General features: G+C 40.8%; 1 protein-coding gene across 3 annotated transcripts in view; it reads right to left on the bottom strand.

Annotated features, from left to right (window-relative positions):
• The window catches only part of LOC111249117 (uncharacterized), an 82278-nt gene that overhangs the window by 42154 nt on the left and 14063 nt on the right, over positions 1-26061 (bottom strand). Inside the window, exons 2-4 of one of the 3 annotated variants that reach the window (XM_086986500.1) lie at positions 23738-23889; positions 2672-2925; positions 1724-2447 (exon numbers count right to left, since the gene is read on the bottom strand). In XM_086986500.1, coding sequence (XP_086842626.1) covers positions 1724-1796 — 73 coding nt within the window. In that variant the 5' untranslated portion in view covers positions 1797-2447; positions 2672-2925; positions 23738-23889. Of the gene's footprint in view, positions 1-1719; positions 2926-23737; positions 23890-26061 lie in introns of all 3 variants that reach the window. The other 2 variants (XM_086986499.1, XM_086986501.1) reach the window with 2 other exon arrangements.

The raw sequence follows: 26061 nt of genomic DNA, 5'->3' as shown, positions 1-26061 counted from the left end.
GCATCGTCAGTTTACTTATAACTTACGAATACGAATTTCAATGATCGAGTCTTTGTCGATCATTCAGATAAATCAAAGTCTGGCTGCCCGTTGAGCTGGCAGTCGCTGCAGTCCAATCTACAACGGACTTGGCAAATGCACGGCCAAATAGAACATGTATGACTGGTGCAATTTCCATATGAAGTTCCACACGTGGTGCATTCGATTTAAGTGACGCAAAAGTAACTCCCGTTGCAAGATTATTCCATCCAGGATGGATTCCATCCATTGAATACTGCTGCTATCCGTCACACTCAGACATAGATATTTCTTATCTTCCCTCTTCCCAACTTAGCTCTGCGTAACCTGGCTGTGGCTTTGCCTCTGTTAGTTTGGCATATGTGAAATGATATTGCTTCCGCTGATACTGACAGTATTGTGCACTCAATTTTAAATTATCGCTTATACTTTCTGGATGGTTTGCCTGAAATGTTCATTAAATCCTTTGTTGTGAAGGAAATTTAAGGTGGGCAAGCTCCCATTCGCTCTCTCTTATGGCTATGGTTACGTACTGAAGAAGCGTTATTTCTTCAACCGGATAATAAAAAATATCTCCATTGGTAGAGCATCATTGAACTTTTGCGCATTGTGACCGTAAACTGAAATCATAATTTGGTATTCTATTTCGTTAAAATGTATCCATAAATCTTTATTTTCTAGTTCGTGATGAATGGAGGAGCTATCTAATCCTTCTTATCATAACTCGTAGAACGTCGAGGGTGTAAGGTTAAGTTAGAACGAAAACTATCTCACGAAGTGCATTCAATCTTGGTAGGTTCAACTTTATTACTACTATGCTGCAAATAGTAACAGATAGCTAGCTAGAAATACTGCCAACCATCGTCGTCAGAGGGCAGATGCTCCACTCTATATTCATGTCGTAATTCTATGTACTTGTTGAAACTGCATACTCTATGCCCTTTAATTAATTTCGCTGACTGACTAGTTTTTGATGAAGCAAACTCCCTCGATGAGAATTTTCGGCGGGGTCGCCTAAAGGACCATTCATTCAAACCAAAGATGCGATTTTATCTTCTGTGGTTCATTCTAGCACATTTAATGATGTCCAGCCGTTGCAACTTTTCGTAAGTGGCCGCTGACCGCAAAATTCGCAGTACACAAAGGTATACGCTTCCAAGTTTCTCAATCAAAGGTCAACTGCACACCGAGAATCTAACACAGGGTTAAATCTGCCAATGGTAATTTATAAAGCATGTATTTCATCTCCACAGCTGTGAGATTTGTTTTCACATGTTAAAGTTACAACTTGCCATCGCATCCACAGAAGCAGGTGGCTTCTAGAGCTACATTAAAGCACATCGTATGCCCCCTTTTTTAAGGTTCTATCAATTTTGGTACATCATGTGGGATACCTATTTTGGCTAGAAATACTAGGTGAAGTTCACCAACGGTTTTGCTAACATATACATTCTGAAATATTATGCGTTGGGTCTCAAGTATTATTCAATATATGTAACACATGCACTATTCATCTTTTAAGATATATTATTTTCATTTTTGTCACGCGATTAAGTAAGCATGCCAGCACCCAACGCGAGACGTCTGACTAATAAGACAACGAGCGACAGTGGCCACGAATGTCACATTCGGTTCAAAACGTGCAAATCTAAATTGCTACTGAAAAACGTTTAACAAAAGAGAAATGAAATCGGTACGTACATACCTTGCTGGGCGGCCGATTTGTCTTGTACATGAAAGAAAACATGAGTGCTGGGATGCTTAATGAACGCGGACATGGAAGAAGTGGTTTCCTTGGAAATGGCGCTTGTCCTTCTGCCCGAAGCGTGCTACGCTTTCCTTTTATCTCAGGTCTTCGTAGCTTCTCTCCGTCGGACTGACCGTTTGGTGTGTTGGTTGTAAAGGGCGAGGTCGCAATGCCGTCGTCAATAAGAGACCACCCTTGTCGGTGTGCGTGCGGCTCCTCACGTATTTTTTGTCACACGTGGGAGCGTACGGCCGCTTTTTCTACAGCTGTATATTATCGTCTAACTCGTTTCTCCTTTTCTTTCGTCTTTGTTTTAACTCACTCTCAGCTTCTCGGTGAGGACAACTTGACGCCTGATTTCAGTAAGCTATTGAACAAGCTGCTGGCCGTACAACATTGTACACATCGTCGAACAACGACTGGTGCTAGTAGTTACTGTTGCTTTAACGAGAAGGTGCTGCCCAGTCACACGGCGTCTGCTGCGCGACGATAACCTGTTGCTAATCAATTTCGGCTCAATTCGCTGCTTGTCGTCGCTCTGCTGCTTCCTGTTACAACGCCTCATTCGCTCTAAATCTCTTATCCAATACCACTTCCTCGCCTGCGGCCAACGACGGCCTACAGGCTCGCGCGTCGCCACCCCCGTCGCCGCCGCTGTCGCCGCCGCTTGGGGACTTGGGGACTGCCCGAGCCAGTAGCAGAATAATATACGTTATCGTTGAAGTAGCAATATACAATACGAAGCAACCCGCGTGGTCGTACTTCCCACAGCGCGTGTTTCACTATGTTAAGCGTGGCACCGCTATTGTTCTGAGCGTGTCTTCGAGTTCGTATGTTCTGTTGTGGTAAGCTGCTCCTTATGGCTATATTATTATAGTGTAAGATATTATTACTACCGTTATTTACCGTCGCCGGCGCTTTCGAACGTCTCTTGACTACGCTGTTGGAAGGCCAGATATAGCAGTGTTTTGTCTGGTCGGGCACTGCTAGATGCGATGAGACTGCTATTGTCTGATGGCTAAAATCATTAACTGTGGTAAAAGTGGGTTTAACACGAATGATAACAATAAAGACAGGGTCAGAGTCTTGGGGCTCGCGTCTGGTTGGGGAGGCGGCTCTGGCACTAAGCAAGCCCGGCACATCATGCGCCATGTCGGCAGCTGCAAATGAAACGTGGATAGAAAAGAAAAAAAAAAAGCAATGAAGCCAACAGTTAGACATATGTGTCTTATAACATGCTAGACGTCCGCTCTTTGTTATAATAATTTGCGCGCTTAGATATAATTAACTTAAACCGCTAGCTAGGACTACTATGTATTTTTGATGTAATGTAAAAAATTGATTGCAATATGCAATTTAAATCCGTAAAACGTTATGGCTATATTATCTATTTGAACATTTAGGGCCATAGTGGCGGCGCTTTGCTGAGGTCAATGATTTATTAGTGGTAACAAAAGGAGGACTGTGCCAAAGCATTGGTATTCTCTGATTGTGTTTGTTCTCCTGATATTCTAGAGGACCATGCCGCTGACTTTAACCAGCCCGTAGTACAGGTTAACGAGGATTGATCGGGCTGGTGTGAGAGTTTTAGCTGGTCCTAATAAAAAAAAAAACCTTGGAAGAGAAGTGCGTTATAAACGACAAAAGGCGGCAGTTGTTATTGTAGGATAAAAACAAATGGCGTAGGTTTGCTTCACTCAGAGGAAGATGCCCATCAGTAATGTTCAGCGGACCTTACATGAGTTATTAACTGCTCGTCGCATTTTTTTCGGCGTCAGCAAGAACGTGCTGCGTTCCTAAAGAGGTATTGATAAGCGAATTGTCTGCAATGATATTGTCTCTACAATGGTTTCTTGATAAAAAAGAAAATTTGCTATTTCCTATCAGGGTTTTAAAGTGATGCAGTGATAACGAACTATTTTATCATCAGATTTTATAGAATCTTTAAAAGAAGCTTGACACAGTAAAAGTGCCAGATTCGGTGTTTCTAAATAATCCGTTATAGGAATGACAATAAGTATACTGTACGGCAGCTGATCTTCGAATGTTTGGAAACCTTTACGAGATTACTTTTTGACCTCAGAGGTAACGGTCTACGTAAAAAAAAATAAGCAGCATCACAAATTGCGCCTATCCAGCGTGATAACAACGATTATGCGCTGGTGAGGCTGACGGTTTTACTGAATTGAAAATCTATGTCCCTTTAATAATGATAGTAATAATAATGATACTAATAGTATTCATGTATAGATCGACGGTTCCTATAGAATGCCTACTTCCAGGGACCCAGCTGAATATCAGGGTCTGCGCTGTTCTATTGCAAAGTCATTGAGAAATCTACGTCCGGCGTCAGGTACTCACTGAACACAAATCGCCGTCACAGATGTCAACCCGAAGTCCTGTACTAGACACTCATGAAATAAAACTACCATATTTAGGTTAGCAACTTCATCGTAGCAGGACAGTCAGTTGTGTGTTCGTCTCGATTTATTCGAATCCGAAATATATAACTGGTACATAAAAATGCTTTCAGCATAAAGCGATGCTCATAGACTTTTCCTGGCTTTAGTAGTTTGACGTGGTCTACACACGGTGATCCTATTTTTTCGTGTTAGATAGAGCAGATTGTACCCGATATATTGGATAATCCATATTTATGCGAACGCTCATGTAGGATAGAACTACAAATCTGAGAGGGTTTTATTAGATGCTAGAGCCCTAACCATACGCATGCGTGCGGCAAATTTGCACAGGAAATTCTTCCACGTCAATGATTCAACGCTTTAACACAATGACGGTCGCATTGTATTCTAATTTATGAGTCCTGACAAGACAGAATATACATATTTTCAAGTCAGGGCATGTTTCCCTCACTGAAGTAAAGCCTGAATGGTCGCCAGGGGACAACATTGAACCATACGACATTGTACAAATAACGCTTGCTCACCTAACAAGAACCAAGATATAACAACGCCCGCTCCGCCGTAGGCTAGCGTCATTGCGTTGACGTACAAAAAGCATCAAAGCCTTGTAAAATTTTCCTCCCTATTTAACAATGTGTTTCATATGCTGTTAAAATCAACACGGTAAAATACTGGATGCTTACACAAAAAGACCCAATGAACATGTTTGCGTGTGTTTGCCTGACGAGATCTGTCGCGCGTCTAACCGAAACTATAAGTCTGTTTGGTAAACATGCATCTGTGTCATTTTGTCTATGCTATGCTTGCATCTGAACGCCAGCTCACCAAGCCAAATATTTATTTACCTGACTGGCGAGGGTATACTTACGTACGTATTTATCTACGTAGTATATTTTCGTAGCCAAATACGAGTCGTTAACTAGCAGACTAAACAAAAAGGATTCAGGAGCTGAGTGTACAATAACCTTGACAACAGCAGGCAGATTTGTCGCGAAGTGGTCAAGAGGACTCACATCAGGGAAGACGTATAAAGCGGTGCATATATATGTATCTAGCATCCGGCCAGCGGGCGTAGTAATGACATTGGCCTGAGTGTTTTAATAACATTCGGTACGAAGATTCGCTGGGAAGAACGCGACATTTCCGACAGCGTTTGGAGCCAGGCTTGAAGCTGACGTCTCAACAGCCAACAGATCTATTGTTTCGATGTACCAGTAACAGCACTAGCATAGAAAAATCTATGTGCATATCATGTTTTTCATGTTGATCAGCGAGTTCGGGGGCTGAACTGCATCACATCAAAGTTGACTGTGTTGATAGGGGCGATGAATTGGCCGTAAGTGCCTGTCACAGCCTGAAAGTTTACGCAGACTGCTTTTGAGCGTTCTGTACTTATAGGGCAACCGCGTAAATAAAAAACGAAAAAAAAATAATTCTGAATTGCAAACATTAATACCTTTTTATAAGGGTTATCGTTGACTACATAAAACATGCACTAGAGCGTTCTGTGCAAAGTTCGAAATAAGTAGCATTTTTGTCCGCCCTGTACCTGGCTCAGTTATACCTATTATCAGGCTGAAAATTCAAACTTTCGATTATGTAATGATAATGTAACGTGTCAATAAGAGCAGTGCGGCAGATTTGTATAAGCAGCATAATGTATTAGCTGGGTCTGAGTGGAAACAATTGCACCAAAAATCTTCCGGTCTGGGTTTCTTTAACCCTTTTTCTTACATCCATTGTTTTCCTTGCGGACAGTGGAAACCAGTAAGAGGTAGTCAAAATTCCTGCTGCTGTCGTTTAATGCATCATAACGGTAACTTCCTAGGGATGCAGTTTGGATCTTTTCTACTCCGTCAGTCAAATACATGACGGAGATAGTAGCGTTGTGTATTAGTCACAGCAGCAGTATCGTCTACAGACCACATCTGGTAGGTCTAGTCTCGTGCATGTATGTGGAAAAAAACACTTTCTAAAATCGGAATCCGTGTCTCTTTTACGTGTCTGTAAAACTTCATTCCGTCAAGATAGAATACTAGAAGGTATAAAGGGTTTTTGCTCGGCAGCTAAACGGCCAGGCAGACTCAAATGACAGAAGTCCTTTAGCCCGTCCTAAATTAGATTTGTGATGATCGTAGAGGTAGGTCTATGAAGCAGCTTCCGTTTGATAGAAAACTCAACCCTTAGGCAACTGTGTCCGAGCAGCTGGGGCTTCCGAAGAAACAAATACTGAGAAAATAAATAGAACGATTCCTATGTGATGCCGTTTAATTTCTTAGACAGTTTCAAATATGTCTTGCATTAACCTGGTGCGACACCCATTCATTGGTAACGAAAACTTTTAAGATGGTAGGGGATTTATGGCTTGCACTTTTCTACCCCTTTGCCACAGCACATATTTGCGTCTAATTCACCAGGAATAACAGCGTCGTATTGCTGCTACAACGTATTTATAAGCCGTTACCTTTCTTACATATAGAGTATAAGCTTTTTATAAATTAAGAACAGAATGAACAAAATAATATTTAAAGATATCTACAATAGAAGGTGTAAAATCCGCTTCAAAGTCTTCATCTATATAACGGAAGAAATGTACATCTTGTTTTGAGATACGAAAGAACGAACGATGTATATAAACTAACGAGCAAAGATGGCTTGACAATGTTTCAACATCGAAGCTATAAAGATTGTCTAATTAATATCCTATTCAATGATACATTTTCAAGATGTCGTCGAAACATGTTAGACTGAACAGTGGGGAATCGTAATTACAGATCATAATAATAATTTACTCGACAAATGTTTAGGTTGCCCCACTAAGCACTGCGTATACGAGACTTTCAGCTTAGGCAGCTATGGGTCAACGCGCCTGACAAAAAAACGAGTGGACCTCGATACCATATCGAATAGGTCATGTCGAAGCGTTGTTTGTTAAGGGTCTGCATAAGTATCTGCGGTTTCGTTTACCATTTTCTGCACGATATACTCGCTGTAATCAACATACAAGCATGGAACTACAAACACCCTGTCGTACTTTTGCTACAAATTTTTTGAATCTCACGCCACGTAATTTAGCACATGATTGATAAATGCGCATTTGCGAACTCCGTAAACGAAGCCTGAAAATACTGACCTTTTGACTTTGTGTAGGTAAGTACCGCTTACAGTATATTACTGGTGCACCCCTTTGCCCACTCTCGCCTAGGTAATAGAAAGCAGAACAATAAATGACTGTGTCCTTTGATATTATCTCGTATAATATTAGTAACATTTAACAGAATGGTAACGCAGCAGTAATTACGGCTGTATGTGAGCTGAGAGGACTATATTAGAGTTTGCTGTAATTTCATTAAAAGGCCACTCGCAGTCCTAAAACTAACCAATTCAAGAAGGTGAGGCTATCATCAATTTTAGACATATGGACCTTCTTTTAGGCAAGTGACTTGATTATTCTTCGTATTATATACGAGTATATTTGTGTATAAGTGGTGTAAGCCTTTCTCTTAATTTCGCTTTTGTCTCTTTTGTGTGCTACACGCTCATGAAAGCCATTTTTGCATTAATCTTCATGATGTGCTTTATCGGTTTACGTTTTGCATTACCGTACATTAGAAGAAGTGTCTCACCATCTGTGTGAAACGTAAAAAGGAACGGGTGGCTCCGGAAATTTTAATTAAGTGAAATTTCCGTTGTAAAAGGACCATCATTTGCGCCTGCTAGGACTTGAAGGATTGTGAGAAGTTCGAAAAAATCAAAATGATCGACAAAAATCTATGTGTGCGCCGCGTGCATCAAACGAACGGAGTTATCTAACAAAAGAAAAAATCGGATTAAGTAAGAAAGAAATTTTTCTTCTCTGTGATAATATTACGCTACACATGGTAAATCTTATTAAAGTCTTCGGGGGAGTGCTGGGACGGGTTGCTTCTTGGCACCTATCTATGTACTACAAACCTTGCGGCAACGGATCGATCGCCAATCGCTGGCAAACAAGGTTCGTAGCCGTACACCTAACAGTGAAAGGGTCCCAAAAATGGACGTAAGATTTTTCGATACCAGATTTAAAAGTTTCTGGCGGGACGAAAGAACAAAATCGCATTGTATGAGAGAAAGCTCGATAGAATTACGCGAAGCACATTCTGACATTCATGTACTACCCTAAATCTGATAAAATTATGTGTTTTTTGTTGGTGGGTGAGTAAGCGAACACGACCAAATATTTTCATCACATCACCTCCGCACCGTTCTCTGCTAAAGTGACTATAACTAACTTTATAGCTCTGGTAAATATAAAGAGGGAAAACCTTAAACCTATATTCCTTTCGATATTTTATCCTATTTCATCTCTTCTTTTTGACCCGAAATAAAAAACGGATCAAAATACCAATCGGGAAAAGTAGAGAGAGACCGCATTCGAAAGGGATTATGGCTGTGCCCTCCGCTACCTTCTCGTGACCTGACTTCTTCGCTCCGTAATACTCTACGGACCCTTCTCACCCTCGTGTTCGGTGGGGATCGTCCCGAACTTGTGCTGCTGTCCACACATACTTTTGATCCTCAATACAGTCGTGTGACCTATCGTAGACGGGTGTTTTTCGTAAGCGTAGCTTCTGATCTGTGTACACAGCAATGCCACATGCGCTGTTTGCTGTTTTCTCTAACCCTTCCGCATCCCCATCACAATCATCGTTCCGCTAACGCCTCCTCCATAATTTTCAACATCTTCTTATGAGCAGAAGAACTCTATAAAGCAAACCTGTAGCCATCCTTGTACCCTTGCAGTTACAGCTGGAATCCCTTCTTGCCGCCATTTCTCTCAAAAAAGCTCACAGCGAGTGGCCAGCACTGGTACCAATCTTGAGTGCAACAAAGGACACTGACAGCGTAGGATACTGGCGTTGAGGGCGAGCATTGTCAGACCGCCGCTCGCAAAGGGGATGATAAGGCGTTGAAGGGATAATGACAAAGGTCGGCATATGTCACAACAGTTTTGACAGTCATTCACGTCCATCCACGAGTTCATGACTCGAGTCTTAACTTACGGTCATCCATCGCCGTAAAACATACAAACGCACTTCACACACCTTTCTGCCATAACGGCGTTTGTCAACCATGTTTACCCCTATCAAAGGCAATGGTAACCAAATACGTTAATTGGAGGACACGTTGAGAAAAATATGTGACCTTCACTTAGACAGCTAACGAATGTGTGGCTGCAACAATATTCCTATATGAATACACATTTGCTCCTACAAGGCTTCTTATCTGTCGCAGAACGTGACAGTCACGTCAGGGAATAGCCTGTATATTACGTGCCCTTCTAAGATTGAGGTTAGTTGACGACAAGGCTTTATCCTAGGTTGTTATGGTCACAGTATATCGGCCGTCTTTATTAACAGTTTTCCCTCACTGGTAATATCAAATATTTGCGCATTTAGACATATTTAAAAATACAGTAGTACTCTTCCAACTATATTATTTCCAAATTTCCCATTGTGCCGCAATCTCGCATATTATAATACCGTATATCGCAAATAAGTAATAAGTGTACATGCCTCAGTGATTATTTGTCTAAGGTGCCAGCTAGCCGTTCATATAACCTACTCCACCGCCCGTTTGGAGAGCTCGTTGCTCGTTAGCTAGCAGGGGTTTCTTGCGATTTTATGTTCCCTATATTCTTCGATGGCTAACGAGAGTCTTGTCACCGAAATGACTTCAGTGTGATGCAAAAATGCCGAGATATCAGCGTCTCAGGTTTTTATCGCCGTAAACCTACTCAACCCAACGCCTTCCCTACCATTTGTTTTTACAGATAAACCCGTAGAGAATCCTCAGCGCCCCCGTTATATTGCTGACACGGCAGGCCTGCTTGTTCGAAATATGTACTACCAAAGCTATCTATAGCAATACCCTAGAAGGTAAAGCGTATATATATATATAGCCGGCAAAAGGCGCCCGTGTAAAAAAGATCAGAACTACTGCATATAAGAAAGTGTTGACTTATATAAAATGAGATAGTCTCCTATGGGAGACTGGATGACAAGCTACAACTCTGTTCTGTGGTCATCAGCAAACTCTAACCAGTGTTCCATCACGAGTTCTCTAACCGCGAGCGAAACCGCCGCCATGAAGAGCAGCGAGCAGCTCAAGTGGACGGCGTCACTGGAATAACAAATGATAGCAGCCATAATTCGAATTGGTTGTCTTAGGACGTACGGCATCATCCAATTAAGTTTTCTTCTTTGTCTTGCTAGGCCCTTTTATACGTATATTTATGGCTACACATGTGCACTGAAAATAACGGCCGATAAAGAATCGTATATATGGGCAAGCCACAACAAAGTCGGGTATCAACATCGGTAATTGAATGAGCGGCGTGAAATAATGTAGGAAGCCGCGACTCACTGGTCATTGTTTCCAAACCGATATATCGTTCTCGAAAATCTATGACAGCCTACATTTTTGCATAGAATAATAAAAGTATGAGGTAAGTTCCACCGGCTCGGGCGTACTGGTATAAATACCTTCTTGGCAGTGTTGGATATATAAGAAGCTTAAACACAATGTGGTATTCTACCAATACCATTTACGATTTAATTTTAGTTAACTGCAAACTAACAATATAGGACGTACCTCTTGAAAGCTCTTGCACCACCGCAGTATTCGGCTAGTTATTAATGCTCCTAATTCAGCCTGAATTTACATCAGGCTGCTATAATTGTTATGGGCTTTCCGGAACCTTTTTTCACCGACGTCACCACTATTTATCGACGTCGACGCCCTAGAAGAAACGCTTGTTTAAGGTTTTCTCCAGTACCATCATACGCGAATACAAATTTACGAGTCCCTTGCCAGTTTCACACACGAGATAGTCCGTCTATATCCGACTAATTTAGAAAAAATTAGGTCGAGTCACAAGACTTTGTCGAAACGCATTGAGCACAAACATTTGTGTGGCCCACACCACTGCATGGCATGCCTTTCCTCATTTATAACCCACGACAATCGCCATTTTTTGTCTTTGTTTGTGTTTCAAATAAACAGCACAACGTGTACGGCACGTTCTTCATATCTTCGAGTACATACAAGGTAAGAACCGCAAATCGCGTTGTAAGTATCGTCGTTCAATGGCAGCAGAGGAGACAATGAAGCCGCGCCTAACTGCGTTAGATAACATAAAACTCAAAACATTTATTTGGCAATAATTGTGGTATTCTTCGCGTGAGATTTTAATAACAAGGCATTTGTCTATTAGGCTTAAGGGCGCATAGGATAACACCGGGCATAAAGTCAGTTAAGTCTGTGCTGAAGGCCAGTCGTCTGACTAGAAAGAATGCAGTTAGTCGGTGCGGAGTACGGAGAATATGATGGATGCAAAAAAGCCCCCAAGTCAATTTTGTGTAGCGCCCTTAGGTATTTTTGCTGGGTGGCATTATCGTAAAGGAGGACAGGTTTGCGTTAGCTGTTAATCTTTTGTGTTGGATAGCTTCGTTTATCAGCTGTCCTGCTTGAAAGGTCCTTGCAAAAGGTCCTCATCGATTTCGGGTGGCCGAGCAGAGCGGGCTGTATCCTCCACGTTCAAAATACCATTATTGAACTATCTAATTCGTTCAAACATGGAATCCGCACGGTTGTATGGATCGAGAACATTTCTATCGTCCATCCACCAAGTTAATATTATCGACGAACTAGTCAATGTACGTACAAATAAATACAAATTGTATTGTGAACCTTTTTGTGTTGAAGATTCAGAACCGCCAGTATTGCAATTAGTGGCCCAACGCACTGCACACAGCTTCTGTGATCTGGAAAAGAACTTGCCGGAGTTGGTTACATGGTGTGGCTTTTCGTAAATTGTTTCAGGTTAATGTGGCATGATACATTGGCGCTGGCTAGCATAATTTAAATCAGCTGGCAAACACGCAGCCATCGCTAACTTCAATTTTAGCGTTAGCAAATGCTTACTATGGCTTGTTTTTGCCTTCGTGGATTTGTTGGGGGGGCAGAGAAGACCCGTCTAAAGAAACGCCTAATGGCCTGAGCATTAGACGTAAAAACCTAATTTATTTCTTAAAACAACTAATTAGAGTATGTGATTTACTCGCAATTATATGACAATACCACGCTATTTCCTGCTTTATTTCTGAGCACTTATGTAATTCTGGAAAATGCTTATTTGAGCCTGTTTGTATTGTATGCAGTACTCGCCATCTCGGTCAGCGTCGTGTCAGTGAAGCGGTACGTCACGCTAACTAACTTCATAGCATACTTCATATTACTTTACGTTTACTGTACACTTCTCATTAAAGGATGTGCATATGCCACAGTGTGCAAGAACCAAGCAGGTCTGCTATCTACAGGCGGGCCATTAAGAGACAGCCTGCTTGTCATACGTCAGCCTGTTCGTGCGTTTGGAAGGGATACGCAATTCAGAAAATCTTCTAGAAGGCACTCTTATTGTGCTTTATTTAAGATGAAGCCATTTCGCAACTGGCGGACAACAGTTTATAGCTTTTCTAGTGGTTCAACAGATAAAGTGACGCAAAAGTCATGTATTTACCGGATTAGGCAGCGTCCTTTATGCGTGCGCAGGACAAACGCCACCTAACGATGGCTTCAACTATTATTATGATTCTTAATGTGATCTTAGCTTGCAATGTCTCGGCTGCTTATAGAGACGAGTTAAAGGGGCTGACGAGAAAACACCGTGATACAGTTTGGCTCATTTTTTTCCATTTTTCATTTTCTCTTAAACGATTTCTAGGGCTCGCGCATAAAACGGGTGACCCAAGGCTGCATATTTGGGTCTAATCGTTGCCAACCGATTTTTGGTTTTTACAAAGTTCATTTTCGAGCTAAAACAGTGTTTGACTATTGACAGATATACCCTCATTTATAACTATGTTAATAGCATGTAGAACTCGTGATTATTGTCTAACATTTTGATTCCATCTTATAAAGTGATTGGCAAGGATGTATCATTGCCACAATATTGGAACCTGATTTTGACTCGAAGATGCTTCAAACAGGCTTAAAATATGTACAACAGGAAATGGCCGTTTTTCATAAGGACTATTTTACGACTTGTCTCTATTTTATAACTGTCCTACTGTATATAGATTCATGTAGGCAAAGTACAATTAGATGCCACACTGTATAGATTGGGAGTAACTAAACAACACAGGTGTGCAATACAACAATATATTCTATATCATAATCCTATTTGACTGTAGGTTAGAGTAACCCAGCAATTTTATTAGATACCTGTGAGGTCTATAGCGCTGTTTGAATGTGAGTTAGAGGTGAATTCTTAACTTAGTTTGTCAATATCATATTAACGGTTAACTATTTACTATATAACTATAAATTAACTATATACAGATACTATTCGCCATTGGAGCGAAACAAAGTCATATGATTTTATCAGTGTTGGACGTATATGTTAAATGCACGGATTTACCATTGCAATTGTGGTAGGGGCAACGCAGAAGCATTTCTGCACCTTTATAATAACATAATATTTTGATATTAGTGAAAAAACAAACGTCTACACGAGCACAGTAGCTACTGCATTATGGACTTTACAGTCGCTACGGGCCATAGGAACAAAATTTAACTTCACACGCAATTGGGTCCTATCCTTATTGCTGCAACTTACCTATCTCCAACACTTTTTTGAAACTGTCCTGAGGCATTCACCTAACTTATTCGTATGCGGGTCGAACATCGACAATATACTGATCTTCAAACACTTCCGGACTTTGAACCGTCGTATATACATATATATTTAATCTAGCATTATAATTAAAAAACTGTCTAAACAAATTTAAGATCGGTTTCTCCACGTTGGTCAAGGAACCTTCAACGGACTTATGGTCACAAGACAAAGACGAAACGCATGACTGTGGTCTTTAGTATAATAACTGCTTTCAAAAGGCCGTGGCCTCTTTTATGAACATTCGGCTATGGAAGCAAAATGGTTATTGGGCCCTGTATCTGCCCCAGCGTGTGGTTATAGGCCGAAACACCCGTTAGCAACTTGCGATGGCAACACTTCAATTGGCAGACGATTATCGAATGTCAAGGACCTCATGCGGATTCGTAAGGAATAGCAATCACAGCGCTCAACCAAACGATAGTCTACACGAAATGGCCTGTGGGATAAGCTGGAAAGATAGGTGCCGCGGGCTACTACTCCCCTACTTACAATAAATTATAATATGATTGAATCTGTCAAAACAAAGCCGTACTCTTCTTATTTAAGTTCGTATTACCTATACGTGCATTGCCTTTCGATCGAACGGTAGACGCTGTCGGTGTGTCCGTCCTCTAAGGTCAGGACATGCAAAGCTGTTTCCTCTACGCTCAAATTTTGTTGGCCTCTCCACGGTCCTCGAAATAAGATAATGGATGTCATTTGACTACAGAGCTCGTACGAGCGTTATTGAAACAGGCCGAATTACGCGGTGTTACCAGAACCTGCTAAGGGCCACTCGATATCAAGGGCAAATAATTGCGCTGCGTAAGCCAAAAGACAGCTGGGAAATTTCAATAATCGAGATGTTCTTTAACTTATTAGTTACAGAAATCGTAACTTAGCTCTTCCACACACACGCAAGTTGTGTACATTTGTAAACAGCCCAATCATTGACTAGGCTTAAAAGTCTCAGGTTGCCTTTTCTAGGCCAGTGGCCCGTCGAAGTTGTTGCGATCCGAATAGAATAAAGATAATGGACGGAAGTTTCTTTACCACTCACATTATAGACCATTGAGACGCTTGTATAAAAGTCATTCGCGAGTATATAAAAGATGTGCATAATTACGATGTTTAGCACAAACTTAGGAGCTTAACTAGAACACATGTCAACTAAAACTCAAGAAAAATCAGATTGATATTTACATTAGTAACTTCGCTGAAATGTAGGCATAAGAACCTCGGGACAATTTTAAAGGATTTTTAATATAGAGCAACAATGTATCGCACGTGTACCTTTTGCTGATCTCGCTGAACTTGAGCGGTAAGAAAACAAAGAATTTTCCTTTTTATATAAAGCAATATATTTAATAGGTTAACCACCTAAGAGTGACGTAATTTCATGCGCATACGCAAGGCCTCCCTTCATCATTGTTGTTCAGGGCTTTAGCGGTCTACTGGCTAACTAGAGCATAGACCAGCGGCAGCAACAGCAAATGGCAGCGACGGGTCTTAAGATTTTTGCTATTAGTGGTACTTCAAGTGCGGTATGCCTTATGATACTACCTGGTACCCCTCTCGTTTTATTACCATAGCCTTTTGGTAGTGCAGTGTTAACAGTTTGAGAGGCTGCCGCTATCAACGTCACTTTATCTCAAGTAAGAAAGGCGTTGCTCGCTCGTTAACTAAATTTTATTACGTTCGAAGTTTTCTAGTGGAAAATTTATTTGATAACTGTTAAGTTAAGGAAGAACGATTTTCTTTCTGTGCGAACGGCGTTCAGCTCTATCTGTTTTGAATAGAATTAAAGCCCATAGTAGAAAGTTCTCTTTATTCAAATCAACTCAAGCCACAACGAATTCGGGTCGTAAGAGGTCACCTTTGTTCCGTCGAGCCCAATTATTGCCTTTGACTAACAAGCAACTTTAATATCTGCATGAGCTTGCCATACATGAAGGTTCACTGGAAACGAAAAAGACTAGCCTTCAAGTGAAATTGAGATGCAGTACCAGACGCAATACCAAAACCCCCGATATGCATTCGTTTAAAGGCTGCCAACCTCATTTCTTTTACGGGTCTATGTATAATCTATATGCAAGACGAACAAAACGTCAAAGCTCAACGAGGACCCATTGTTTTGACGATTTTCTAAACGAAGCTGTGATTTACATGCGGTTATATAAACAACAACAGGTGAGACGGTACAATGAGCAAAAACAGCAGACAAAACATCGAGGAAATAAAAGACTCTTCACCTTCTTTAATTCCTGCACCTTAACTGTAATTTCCGATTTTTCAGACGACGTAAATTAGACTGACACTTGAAGACGAATCTCTTACACGCTTGGACAGCTCAAAGTTACCGTACGTCAACAGCGGTTACTTGTGAAAATGGTCTGAGTTGTTATTTGTCAATGATTCCGACTTGACGGTTCGTAATAGACTATGCGACTCAAATGAAGTTAAAGGCTATGTTGTTACATCCTTATGGACCCATACATACTACTGTAAACGTATATCTTCTCAAGATACGGTGTACCGAATCCTGGCTATTCTGTAATAGCAATCTCTAAAAGTGGCACTAGCCGCAGAAGCAAAGATGGGTACGGGTAGAAATGACGCTCGTAAATCGAATTTAACTTGAGTAACTTCCGCTTCAATCTCGATTCCTGCCCGCATAGCTTGCGTGCACCTGCCTCTTCGTGTTAAAAAGTCAAAGGCTAAGAGGTCGTTCCTCAAACATCCTAGCTGCCGGTAGCTTAGCGTGTAGTACTTCTTCGTTCTATTTCGACACCGGCTACTTTCTTCAATAAGATTCAGCCCCACGGCCGAAGTCATTGGGGTGGCATTTGTTATTATTGGACAAAAGTGGTCTTTGGGGAAGATCCAAACTCATTTAGCTCGTTCAGCTGACTCTTATTCTGACTCGGTCACCTCCGCGTAAGCTGTGCTCCGATTCGCGCCATTCGATAAATAAAAAAGTAGTAGCAAGAGTATCGGAGCGTCATCCATTTTAAAACGGTGCAGGTCCTTTTAAAATGACGCAGTTTCTCAAGTGTTCCCGAACCTAGAATTCTGGCTTATTACTAATGCGAAACGTCTGCCGGCTGAATCGAAATTCAATAAATCAATGCCTCCAATTGAATAAATAGATTAATTCACTCAAAACTCGTTGATGGAATAAAAATGCTGGTCACTATCAAGATAATTTCAAATAAAATGTTGATCAGTAAGTTTGGCCCTAAAATAACATTTTGCTTTTTATTATTTATGAACTTATCCTCGGTCTTTGTTAAGCATCAAGCTCCTTGATGCTTGTTTACTGGTTTTATGAGAGCCAAACTTTTTGCCACGTGATGGTTGTATGAAATCAGCACATACGAAATAGACCAAAGACTCTTTTGTGATAGCACTGAATAGTATTTAAAGAAGTGGTAATATTTTAAAGATTATCATTTCTTAGCGACACCTAAATGCGATGTTGTATATAATTCACGATAAGACACGTAACAAAATGTAAAATAACAGCCCCCCATTGTGTTTACGAGAAAGCATGATATTGAGAATTTATTCTTGCCACGGATATTTTTTTTTATCAACGGCTAGACAAGATAATTATATTCCAAGTCTAGAAACGTATAACCCAAAGGCGAGCGCTTCCGTCAAAGTGTGTTTCAGATAAAAAGTAAAACTCCTTCAAGCATATCTAATTGTATACTAGCGGAATGCGGTAAAGCTATTATACTGTTTCTATGCGACGCGTAATGGCGATAACGCTTCTTTGTGTGGCGAACTAATCGAATATAATAGGGATAATAAGCCTTGCAAAAGTTGGCACCAACTCTAAAGCTGGAGTAGTCGACACCTCGAGCTGAAGCAAAGTGTCTGCGGAAAAAATCGTGTGGGATCTGCTTAAGACCACGGCTTATTCTTCGGTCAGCTCCGCTCTCTATGCGTTCACTAATGATAAGCGATGCAAGTAGCAATAGTGGGCAACAAGTAGCAACAAAGCGAAAGATGCCAACAAATGCTATATGCCTCAGCCCTTATCACGCCTGCTAGCGGGCAAGTACGATACGTTACATGAACAGTTCTTGCATGATGTGAAGTTATCTATACCGCGTGTTCCTTTCTGAAAGTACAACTGAGTTATGAAGGTGCCGCACATACATATAGTACTATCTAGACACCATCACCATAAGTAACTGTGTCTACCCACTGCTATCGGCGACCATTTCTAGCCTACCCTTTATAGGCGGAAACGAAGCTGCAAGTTTCGACAAGCCCCATCATATCAGTATCTACCTCTGGAAGATCTTTTTATGATGATATATATCTTTGTAAGCGCACATGTCTTGACATAGGTATGTCCTCTTGGACATCGCGTACGAAGTGCGAGCTCGTAGATAGCTAGTCGCCAGTTGGAGTACGAGGGTCATCTTGTACCGGCAGTTTACGAACACATCCATATCAATAATCTCTGACGGTACATATTTAAGTATATATATATATATATATATATATAGAAAAATCCTTGTATATATTGAGTCAGCGAAAAAGTGTTGTCTTCTTTTGAGGCCAAAATTGAAATGAAAATTTTTGTAGATACTAAAATAATGTTAAATATCGCATATCTCCATTCGAACTGAATTAATGCCACCCAAGAAATTTCCATAGAGACTGAGACAGATGATTTTCTGATGGTACAAGGTCTGGCCTATACGACGGATGCAATGAAATTCCCCGTCCAGGCACTCTCAGTTTTCCCTGGGTAAATAATGATACAGCATTTTTACGGTGAAAAACAATGTCACTTCTGTACTCTAGGCCCGATCGGTAACTTCTTCAATGGCCTGTTAGTTGTCGACGATATATGTCCAACCGAACCTTTTGCCATGCGGAAGCAGCTCATGATCTTCTCAGTCCTATTAAACACATAGCGTCTCTTTTTTGGCACCAGTCTGGCCTTCGCCATAGATTAAGAAGAAATATTTGCACATACCAGTTATGCGTGATCTATTTATCATCCATGATGAGCCTCTTTGGAACCGGTCGAAACGTTCCGGTAGAATTGCCCGGAGGACAGCACAATCAAACAAACCTTTTCGTGTCAATTTCATGCAAATATCAAGCTCTTCTTTGCTTTTCGTGGTTACTCGCCTGTCAGTTCTGCTTAACGATGCATCATCATCTTCTTACGTAATTGGTCGACTATTACGAAAAAACAGTTCGAGGACAAAAGCGATAAAACTCTCTTTGGGCTGTTTCTTCTTGACCGCATCTTGACCCTAAACAGCAGAGCTTCTATAGGCCTAGGCAGCCTTATTTGTGCCTTTACATAACTAAATAAACGGCTAATGATTTTTCGATAGCTTAATTTATACAAGACACGGTCCTGAAATTGGGGCGCGGTCCAACGAGCTAATTGTCCTTGTGGGCACGCGTTTACCCGTCATTCTTAGTCCAAAAAGAAGCCTGTTGCTTCTAGAAGTCTAAAACTCTGGGCTTAATTAGCTGTTCATAACGTTGGTGTTTTCGTCAAACACAGACAGAAAAGGAATGACTGTCATTAAAAATGTGAGCTTTTATTTAGTAGATGGTATACTCGTCGTAATTATATACCATATACTGTATATACTTATTAAACTGTGTAAATTAGAATCTAATTTATAATAAATATATCAGCTGCTCCAAGCGAGTAATATCGAAGGGCCCGCTCATGTGGAATCAGCCCTCAATGAGAACAGAAATATTCATTGATATTTTCCTTCTGAGAAACCCTAGCGTTTTAGAAACTATGAAAACTTGGCGCGCTCATTTTTATCAGATGCTAACTAAATTAACATTATTCCCCTAGAGCAAAAGCATTCGCTATGGCTACTTGTAGAGATCGAACAAAATTCGGGGGGTTGTAATCTACTGTTGTATTATTCAACGCTGTTGAGAACCGTTGTGGTAAAGGAATCGAAAATTATTTAGGGTATTTTTTTTTTAAATCTATACGATTGCCTTATTTTGTATCTACAGAATAGTGAATAAGCAATTGATTAGGTAGAAATGTTTGACGGTAGCAATTTGTAACGATTTTATCCCAGCGAGCAATACAACTGTAAGAGATATTATGAGGTTTTCTAACTTTCCCAAAACCTCTCAGCTCTGTTACTTTGATGAATTTCAGATGACTTCACTGCCACAGGTTTGCCGTAAACATTGGCTGGCCAAGCTCCACCCACTTAGAAGCGAGCATGCCTGGATAGGTAGTTGAGATATTATATATTCATGATCGCGATGCCTGCTGAACGAATGACGTGCAAGCTTCTTTGAGGATACGCAGAAATTTTTCTCGCTTCTCGGATTTATGTTGTCGAGCTAAGTATTTTATCCACTCAAATAGATAGTCGAAACACGTTATGCTTCATAATTGTCTCACGTACTACGTTTTAGTTCTCCCGTATCGGCCTTGTTGGTGCGCCATCTAATTTGTCAAGCAAATAATTTTATTCAAATCTTTTCTTCCTTCTTTTCAGCCTTCCTTCAGCCCTTCTTTTAGGGCCTTGCATACAATACATTTTAAGGCCAGCCATTCAATGTAACACTGCCAAGGTTTGATGATGGTTGGAATAGCTGCTCATCATTTTGCCGCTTAGCCCCAAATACAGAAGATGGAGATTGCAAGATGTGGTCTCTAGCATTAGTTAGACGGGCCTATAAACCTGTTACGGTGTTAAGGGTCCCTATTTCACTATCAGGGGGCCCTTATCAGTTCAATGTTGAGCGGCTTTCGAAATTAAGCTTGTTACTTAAGGTCAAACGGCGAACAAGAGAAAGAGTAGCATAGTCGGAGGTATGGAGTTGTTTATAGCTTGCTTTCTATGACATGCAATTCTTGTAGCGGTATGTTTTATCGAAGAAGGCACCCCATGTTTGCGGAATTGTGGATGTAGTACACACGAAAATCCCGATCAGACAAATTTCATAGACAATCTGTACCTACAAGATGAGGCTTAGCCAATGGAAAAAAATACATTCAAGGAAAATTATTTATTCCTAGCTATTCTAGCACTTCAAATGAATAAAGTAGATGGTGCCATACATATGCAATATCAATTGTACATACTCGGAATCATTGTGACTATATTAAATATGTGTGAAATATAAAATGGACATCTTGACGAACGATGCCGACGGCCACTGGACATTTATGCAGCTAGACATAGATTTTTGACAATAACAATAAATATAGTATTGAGTTAACCTGTACTGTTAGTTAGTTCTTCACTTTAAGGGGTCGTTGCTTACGGACTCCAGACAGTTTGATGTCGCTCACCTTCGAAGATATGCGAACTTGCCGTGTGGCAACCCGTGAAATTCTGTCGGGCTGACTGACCCGTCGTGGACCAGCTGCAACTAACGCGTTGATGTCAAAAATATAAAAGTATGCAAGGATGGATGATTTTGAATATAGGGGGAAGACGTTTGAAAAGCCCGCCAACTCGTCAGAAGATGACATAACAAAATACGACTGTTAAAGCTAGCCATAAATGGTCCCTCGGCAAACCATGTTTTTACCGTAACTACTCATCGGCTTTTCTAAGGACTAACTGCATGTCGCTTCTGACGCCACTATGAGAATCGCCATCTTTCTGTTTCAGGTAAAACTCGTACAGATAAATAACGAAGAACGCAAAGGAAAGCGAACCACTAGCAGACCCAGTAGACTGATCTTGATATATTGGGTACCTGACGTATCTCTTCGAATAGGAGATCCAGATTCGTGGCAGTACCCACCTCTCAAGCGTCTATTGCAAGCCGGTTAAGCCATATGACCGCGACCAAGCGACGGCTGAAAAACAGCTTTGTTGAGCACGCGCAAACTCTTTCGGGTAGCAGACAATAATGGGCACCCTAGCTTGCACACGCTATACATATATACCCTATGTACGTGCATATAGTGTAACATGTACATGTATATATATATATATATATATACATATAGATACCCTACGTATGTACATGTATGCATAGGTCATTCGTACAGGTGTGGTTGTACACCAACAACAACGCAGGGTATTCTCGCTCACTCTCTTAGCGGTTCAGTGAGTTAAGAAAATTCGAGACTATAAGATGCCGCGTCCACTACGGCATTTAAAACAACAACAGAATAAGAAACGTACCACTTGTCACCAACGTTATTCGGTATCGTTCCGAGGGACCTTCGGAGGTTTTCTGTCCCTAGTCCAGTTCGTTTAATGTAGTATATGTACTGTGTAAGAAATAAACTCGATAGGTTTCTACTTTGTTCCTATGCAAGTTGAACGATAAGTAACATAAGTAAGCAAATAAAACGAGACAGCTAGCATAACGCGTAGAGCTCTGAAGATAGGAAGTTACTGTATCTACTTATGAGCCACATAATGTACCTTGTCGCAATTGCATGCATATTTATAACACGGTGGTCCTATTAAAGTCATCATTTTTCTCTACCAAAATAAATACAGATACTTGAAAAACATTTTTTACGTGTGTTAAAATTGTTATTCCTAACGGTCATATTTGCTCAATATAGCCACCGTTGACCACGATGACAGCTTCAATTTGAAACCTAAACTACTCAGCTTGAAAGTGTCCCTTCTTTGATACTTTTTACACGTATCTAGTAATTTAAAATTATCACAAATGACTTTTTGCATCATTCGTATGAACGTCGTGTACGTAAGATCTATTGGGTGTTGTCTGCATTGCATTATAAGAATGATCCTTATAGCTTTCCGAAGTCGCCTGGGAACTGACAATAACATAGCGACTCGATTTTGGCAAACAAGAACGTGTATATATGATGAGTTTAACGCAGCGGATAAGCGGAAAACCTACTACAACAAGAACTTGACAAAGTTTATCCGAACTTTGCGCGCATCGGAAATGTTGAACTTATACTACGCACTATTATCAGACAAAATTTAACAAGTAACTACATCAAGCTATTAATTATCTATGATTATAGGTAAGTAGAGTGTCGTCATAGAATAATCGGTTTGGAAGTTCCTGCTGGAAATCCTCGCTCTGTGAATTAGTTCGCGTTTGTCGATAACGAGAGCGTCCAACGTCTCGGAAATTGGCGAAAAAAAGTGTGGGCAAGAAGACCTTCTGCGAAACGGCAGTCCTTCACTGCTGCTATCATTTTAAGAACGAACCTTGAAAGGTTGAAAACCACGAAGAAGGTAACCCCGCGTCAGGATCTTCTACGGAGTAACGAGTTGCTCTAACCACGGACGCATTCAAACAAAAACTGGGGAGTACACAATGCGCTTCCTACCCGCTATATCCTACATGAGAGCCTTTAAAGCACGTATTATACAGTTCTGACGAAGACTTATAGGATGAAAAAAGCAAGAAATTAGTTTTTCAAGATCTAAGTCTAGCACAAACGGAGCATATGATGTACCCTAGAGACAATTTGTGCCCTAAAATACCTGGCCGATTCAGAACTGAGGCTCATGCTCGCCGGTAATAGTCCTTATTGCCCGAAAAATAACCTATCAATGCCGCCACACCCTCCAATTTCCAGGGGCATTTTATGAACGTGTGTTGTGGCATTCGATAGCACACACACTTCCTCACACACTCGGCCTTGATCAAGGAAAACGCAGTCAAACGATGGCTTGACCCCTTTACCCTCGAAGGAAATCCGTGTGATTTCGATTAGCAGAGCGGCAGGTGGCGTGGCCCATTTTACTATCGAATCAACTGAGTAGGGCAACAAAAAAGGCCACATGTAGCATTAACAGTTATTCTACCTTTTGATACCTCAGACAATTCTTGATTATATATATATATTTGACTGTAGACAACACTAACCTCAAGCGGTCCTGCGCTGCGCAGTACAGCTAATGCTGTCGTTGCGGCATGTGCTTCTGCTGCTGCTGCTGTTGCTGGCCCTGTAGTCGGATGTAGACTCTACATTCTTCATTGAAAACTAGCGGCCAGCACTCAGCAGTAACAAGTCTATTCTGCAAACAGAAAAACGAAGGGTTCAAGATTAAGGCATATAGTACAAACGGCCGCTAAACGAATAAAGTAATTATTGAAATTGATCAGTGCCTGAGTTTGTCACACGCCTGTCGTTGCAGTAAACACATCGAAATAGGGTGATGACCCTATAATTTACCTAAATCTAATTATTCTATGTAATAGCCACAGAAGACTTCAGTGTACCTTTGGGTCTTTGTTCATACAAAAACATCAATTTAGTAACATTCAGCTAGATATCGTTGATAGAAACGCATAAAACGCTAACCACTAACGATCGACTCAATTGTTACATGACCAATTCTATTTTAGTTTTAACATTAAAAAATATAGACATGCATTGATCGATCAATATCTGACTGGTTGATACTTAGATGAGGCAACGTAACAAATTATCGGCTTTCACATAATCATATCATGCACATGTGTTTATATTTTCGAGTAGTACCCTACTAATGAAACGTGTGTTTTGTTTATCTACACACGAATACACGATTATTGATACGCAAAACCTTATCATTGTCCTATCCTGCTTATTAGAGCAACAAAAGTGCCTGCAAAAACCCTTTGAACTAAGCAGGTAGTCGGCTCATCTTGGATTGAGGTATTTTATGAAACTGGCTTGTGAAGCTCTGTAGAATAAAGCGGCAATTCGCTCGTTTTACCATTGCTAAACGTCGTTACCTTTGGCAATGCAAATCAATGCGGAATGGAAATAGCAGTACGTCAAGGATAGGACTTGGAAGATGACGACCGAACTATGAGCATAGCGAAATGATATGAAGTGATGCTTACGCCCTCTGTTCTACTTAATACGCTAAGACGCTCGTAATCGGCCGTTTCAATTGCTATAGAAATTTAGCGTGTGAGGCATTGGCGGGAAGTGTAAGGTCTCCGCTTGCTTCATGAGTTTAGAGGTATCTGAGCGTGGCCGCGCCAATCTAAATAGGTAATCAACTATGATACGCTTTACGAGCGATTTTCGAGGACTTAAAAAGTGCATTTCGCAACAGGTCACGTTTGGTAGAATACGAGCCCGCATTATATAGTCAGAGCAGAACAGTGGAAACACCTACCAAGTAAAATTTATATTTAATTAAATAAGTCTAGATTTGCGCCCTTTAGTTCAGCAGCAGTTAATATTACAGCCGGGCCCATTTGGCAATCTTAGTTGTTGACCTCCTGAAGGATCTACTTTACGTTGACAGTGTCACGGACATACCACGTCTAACTTAACATATCGCTGGGCCGTGTTCTTCATCGCAGCTGTATGCGCGCGTGCGCGTTATTACATTTCCTAAAGATTTGTTAAGGAAAAATTCTTTCATTGCATATTTGCAGGTCTTTATTTACTATTCGGTGTATTTGACAAAACAAACCTATCACATTTGTACGTACGTGCGCTATGATGTTTTTTAATACCTATCTCATTTCAAAAGTGAACTTGTGAATATCTTTAGCGTATCGAACTGTTGTTACACGAAACAGTAAAGACACTGCGAGGAATTGGGCTTTTTTTTTTTTTTGTTTTTATAGAACCGTCGTACGAACAATAGATAGATCACGTCCTTCGCACTCTCTGAATGCATTGTTGGGAATAATGAGCCTTAATTTCATCTGGCTGGTCTTGAATACAAAACCCTGATTAGAAAGCGGTTTATCTGCTCTCCGTTTACGCTCACGATAGCAAAATCGAAGCCTACAGAAGGCAGATAAAACAAGCTACAATAGCAGTGATAATTGAAAAGTATACCTTACTGACTTTAAATATATATAATTCGCGTTTGACGTCCAGACTGAAATCTAGAAAAGAATACATGAAACCGATAGGCAAAAGAACTTTTCCAGTGGCACCAGCGATACTAGTTCTAGCGACCTTAACGTTTCACAGGAGGACGCTTACGCAAACATGACAGAAAGCGTTTGGCTGTACCGCCTAGTATACTACGGCGGAAATTTTTTCGCTTTTTACACTCATAATACTGCTAAACGTTCCGTAAATGTAATCAATTTATATATCTGATTCCAATCCTTAAGCAGCGATAAGTGCAGTTAAGCATATACCGCTTCAAGCTATAATTTTGCGTCCCGCTCAGTATTGTTTCAAAATGTTGTTCCCAGCCGGTCTACTCCCGGTTTACAATCCAGACCAT

This window comes from Varroa destructor, unplaced genomic scaffold, assembly GCF_002443255.2.
Source record: "Varroa destructor unplaced genomic scaffold, Vdes_3.0 BEIS01000004.1, whole genome shotgun sequence".
Lineage (NCBI taxonomy): Eukaryota > Metazoa > Arthropoda > Arachnida > Mesostigmata > Varroidae > Varroa > Varroa destructor.
The sequence above is the reverse complement of the archived record's forward strand: the minus strand, read 5'-3'. Positions and strand labels throughout refer to the sequence as shown.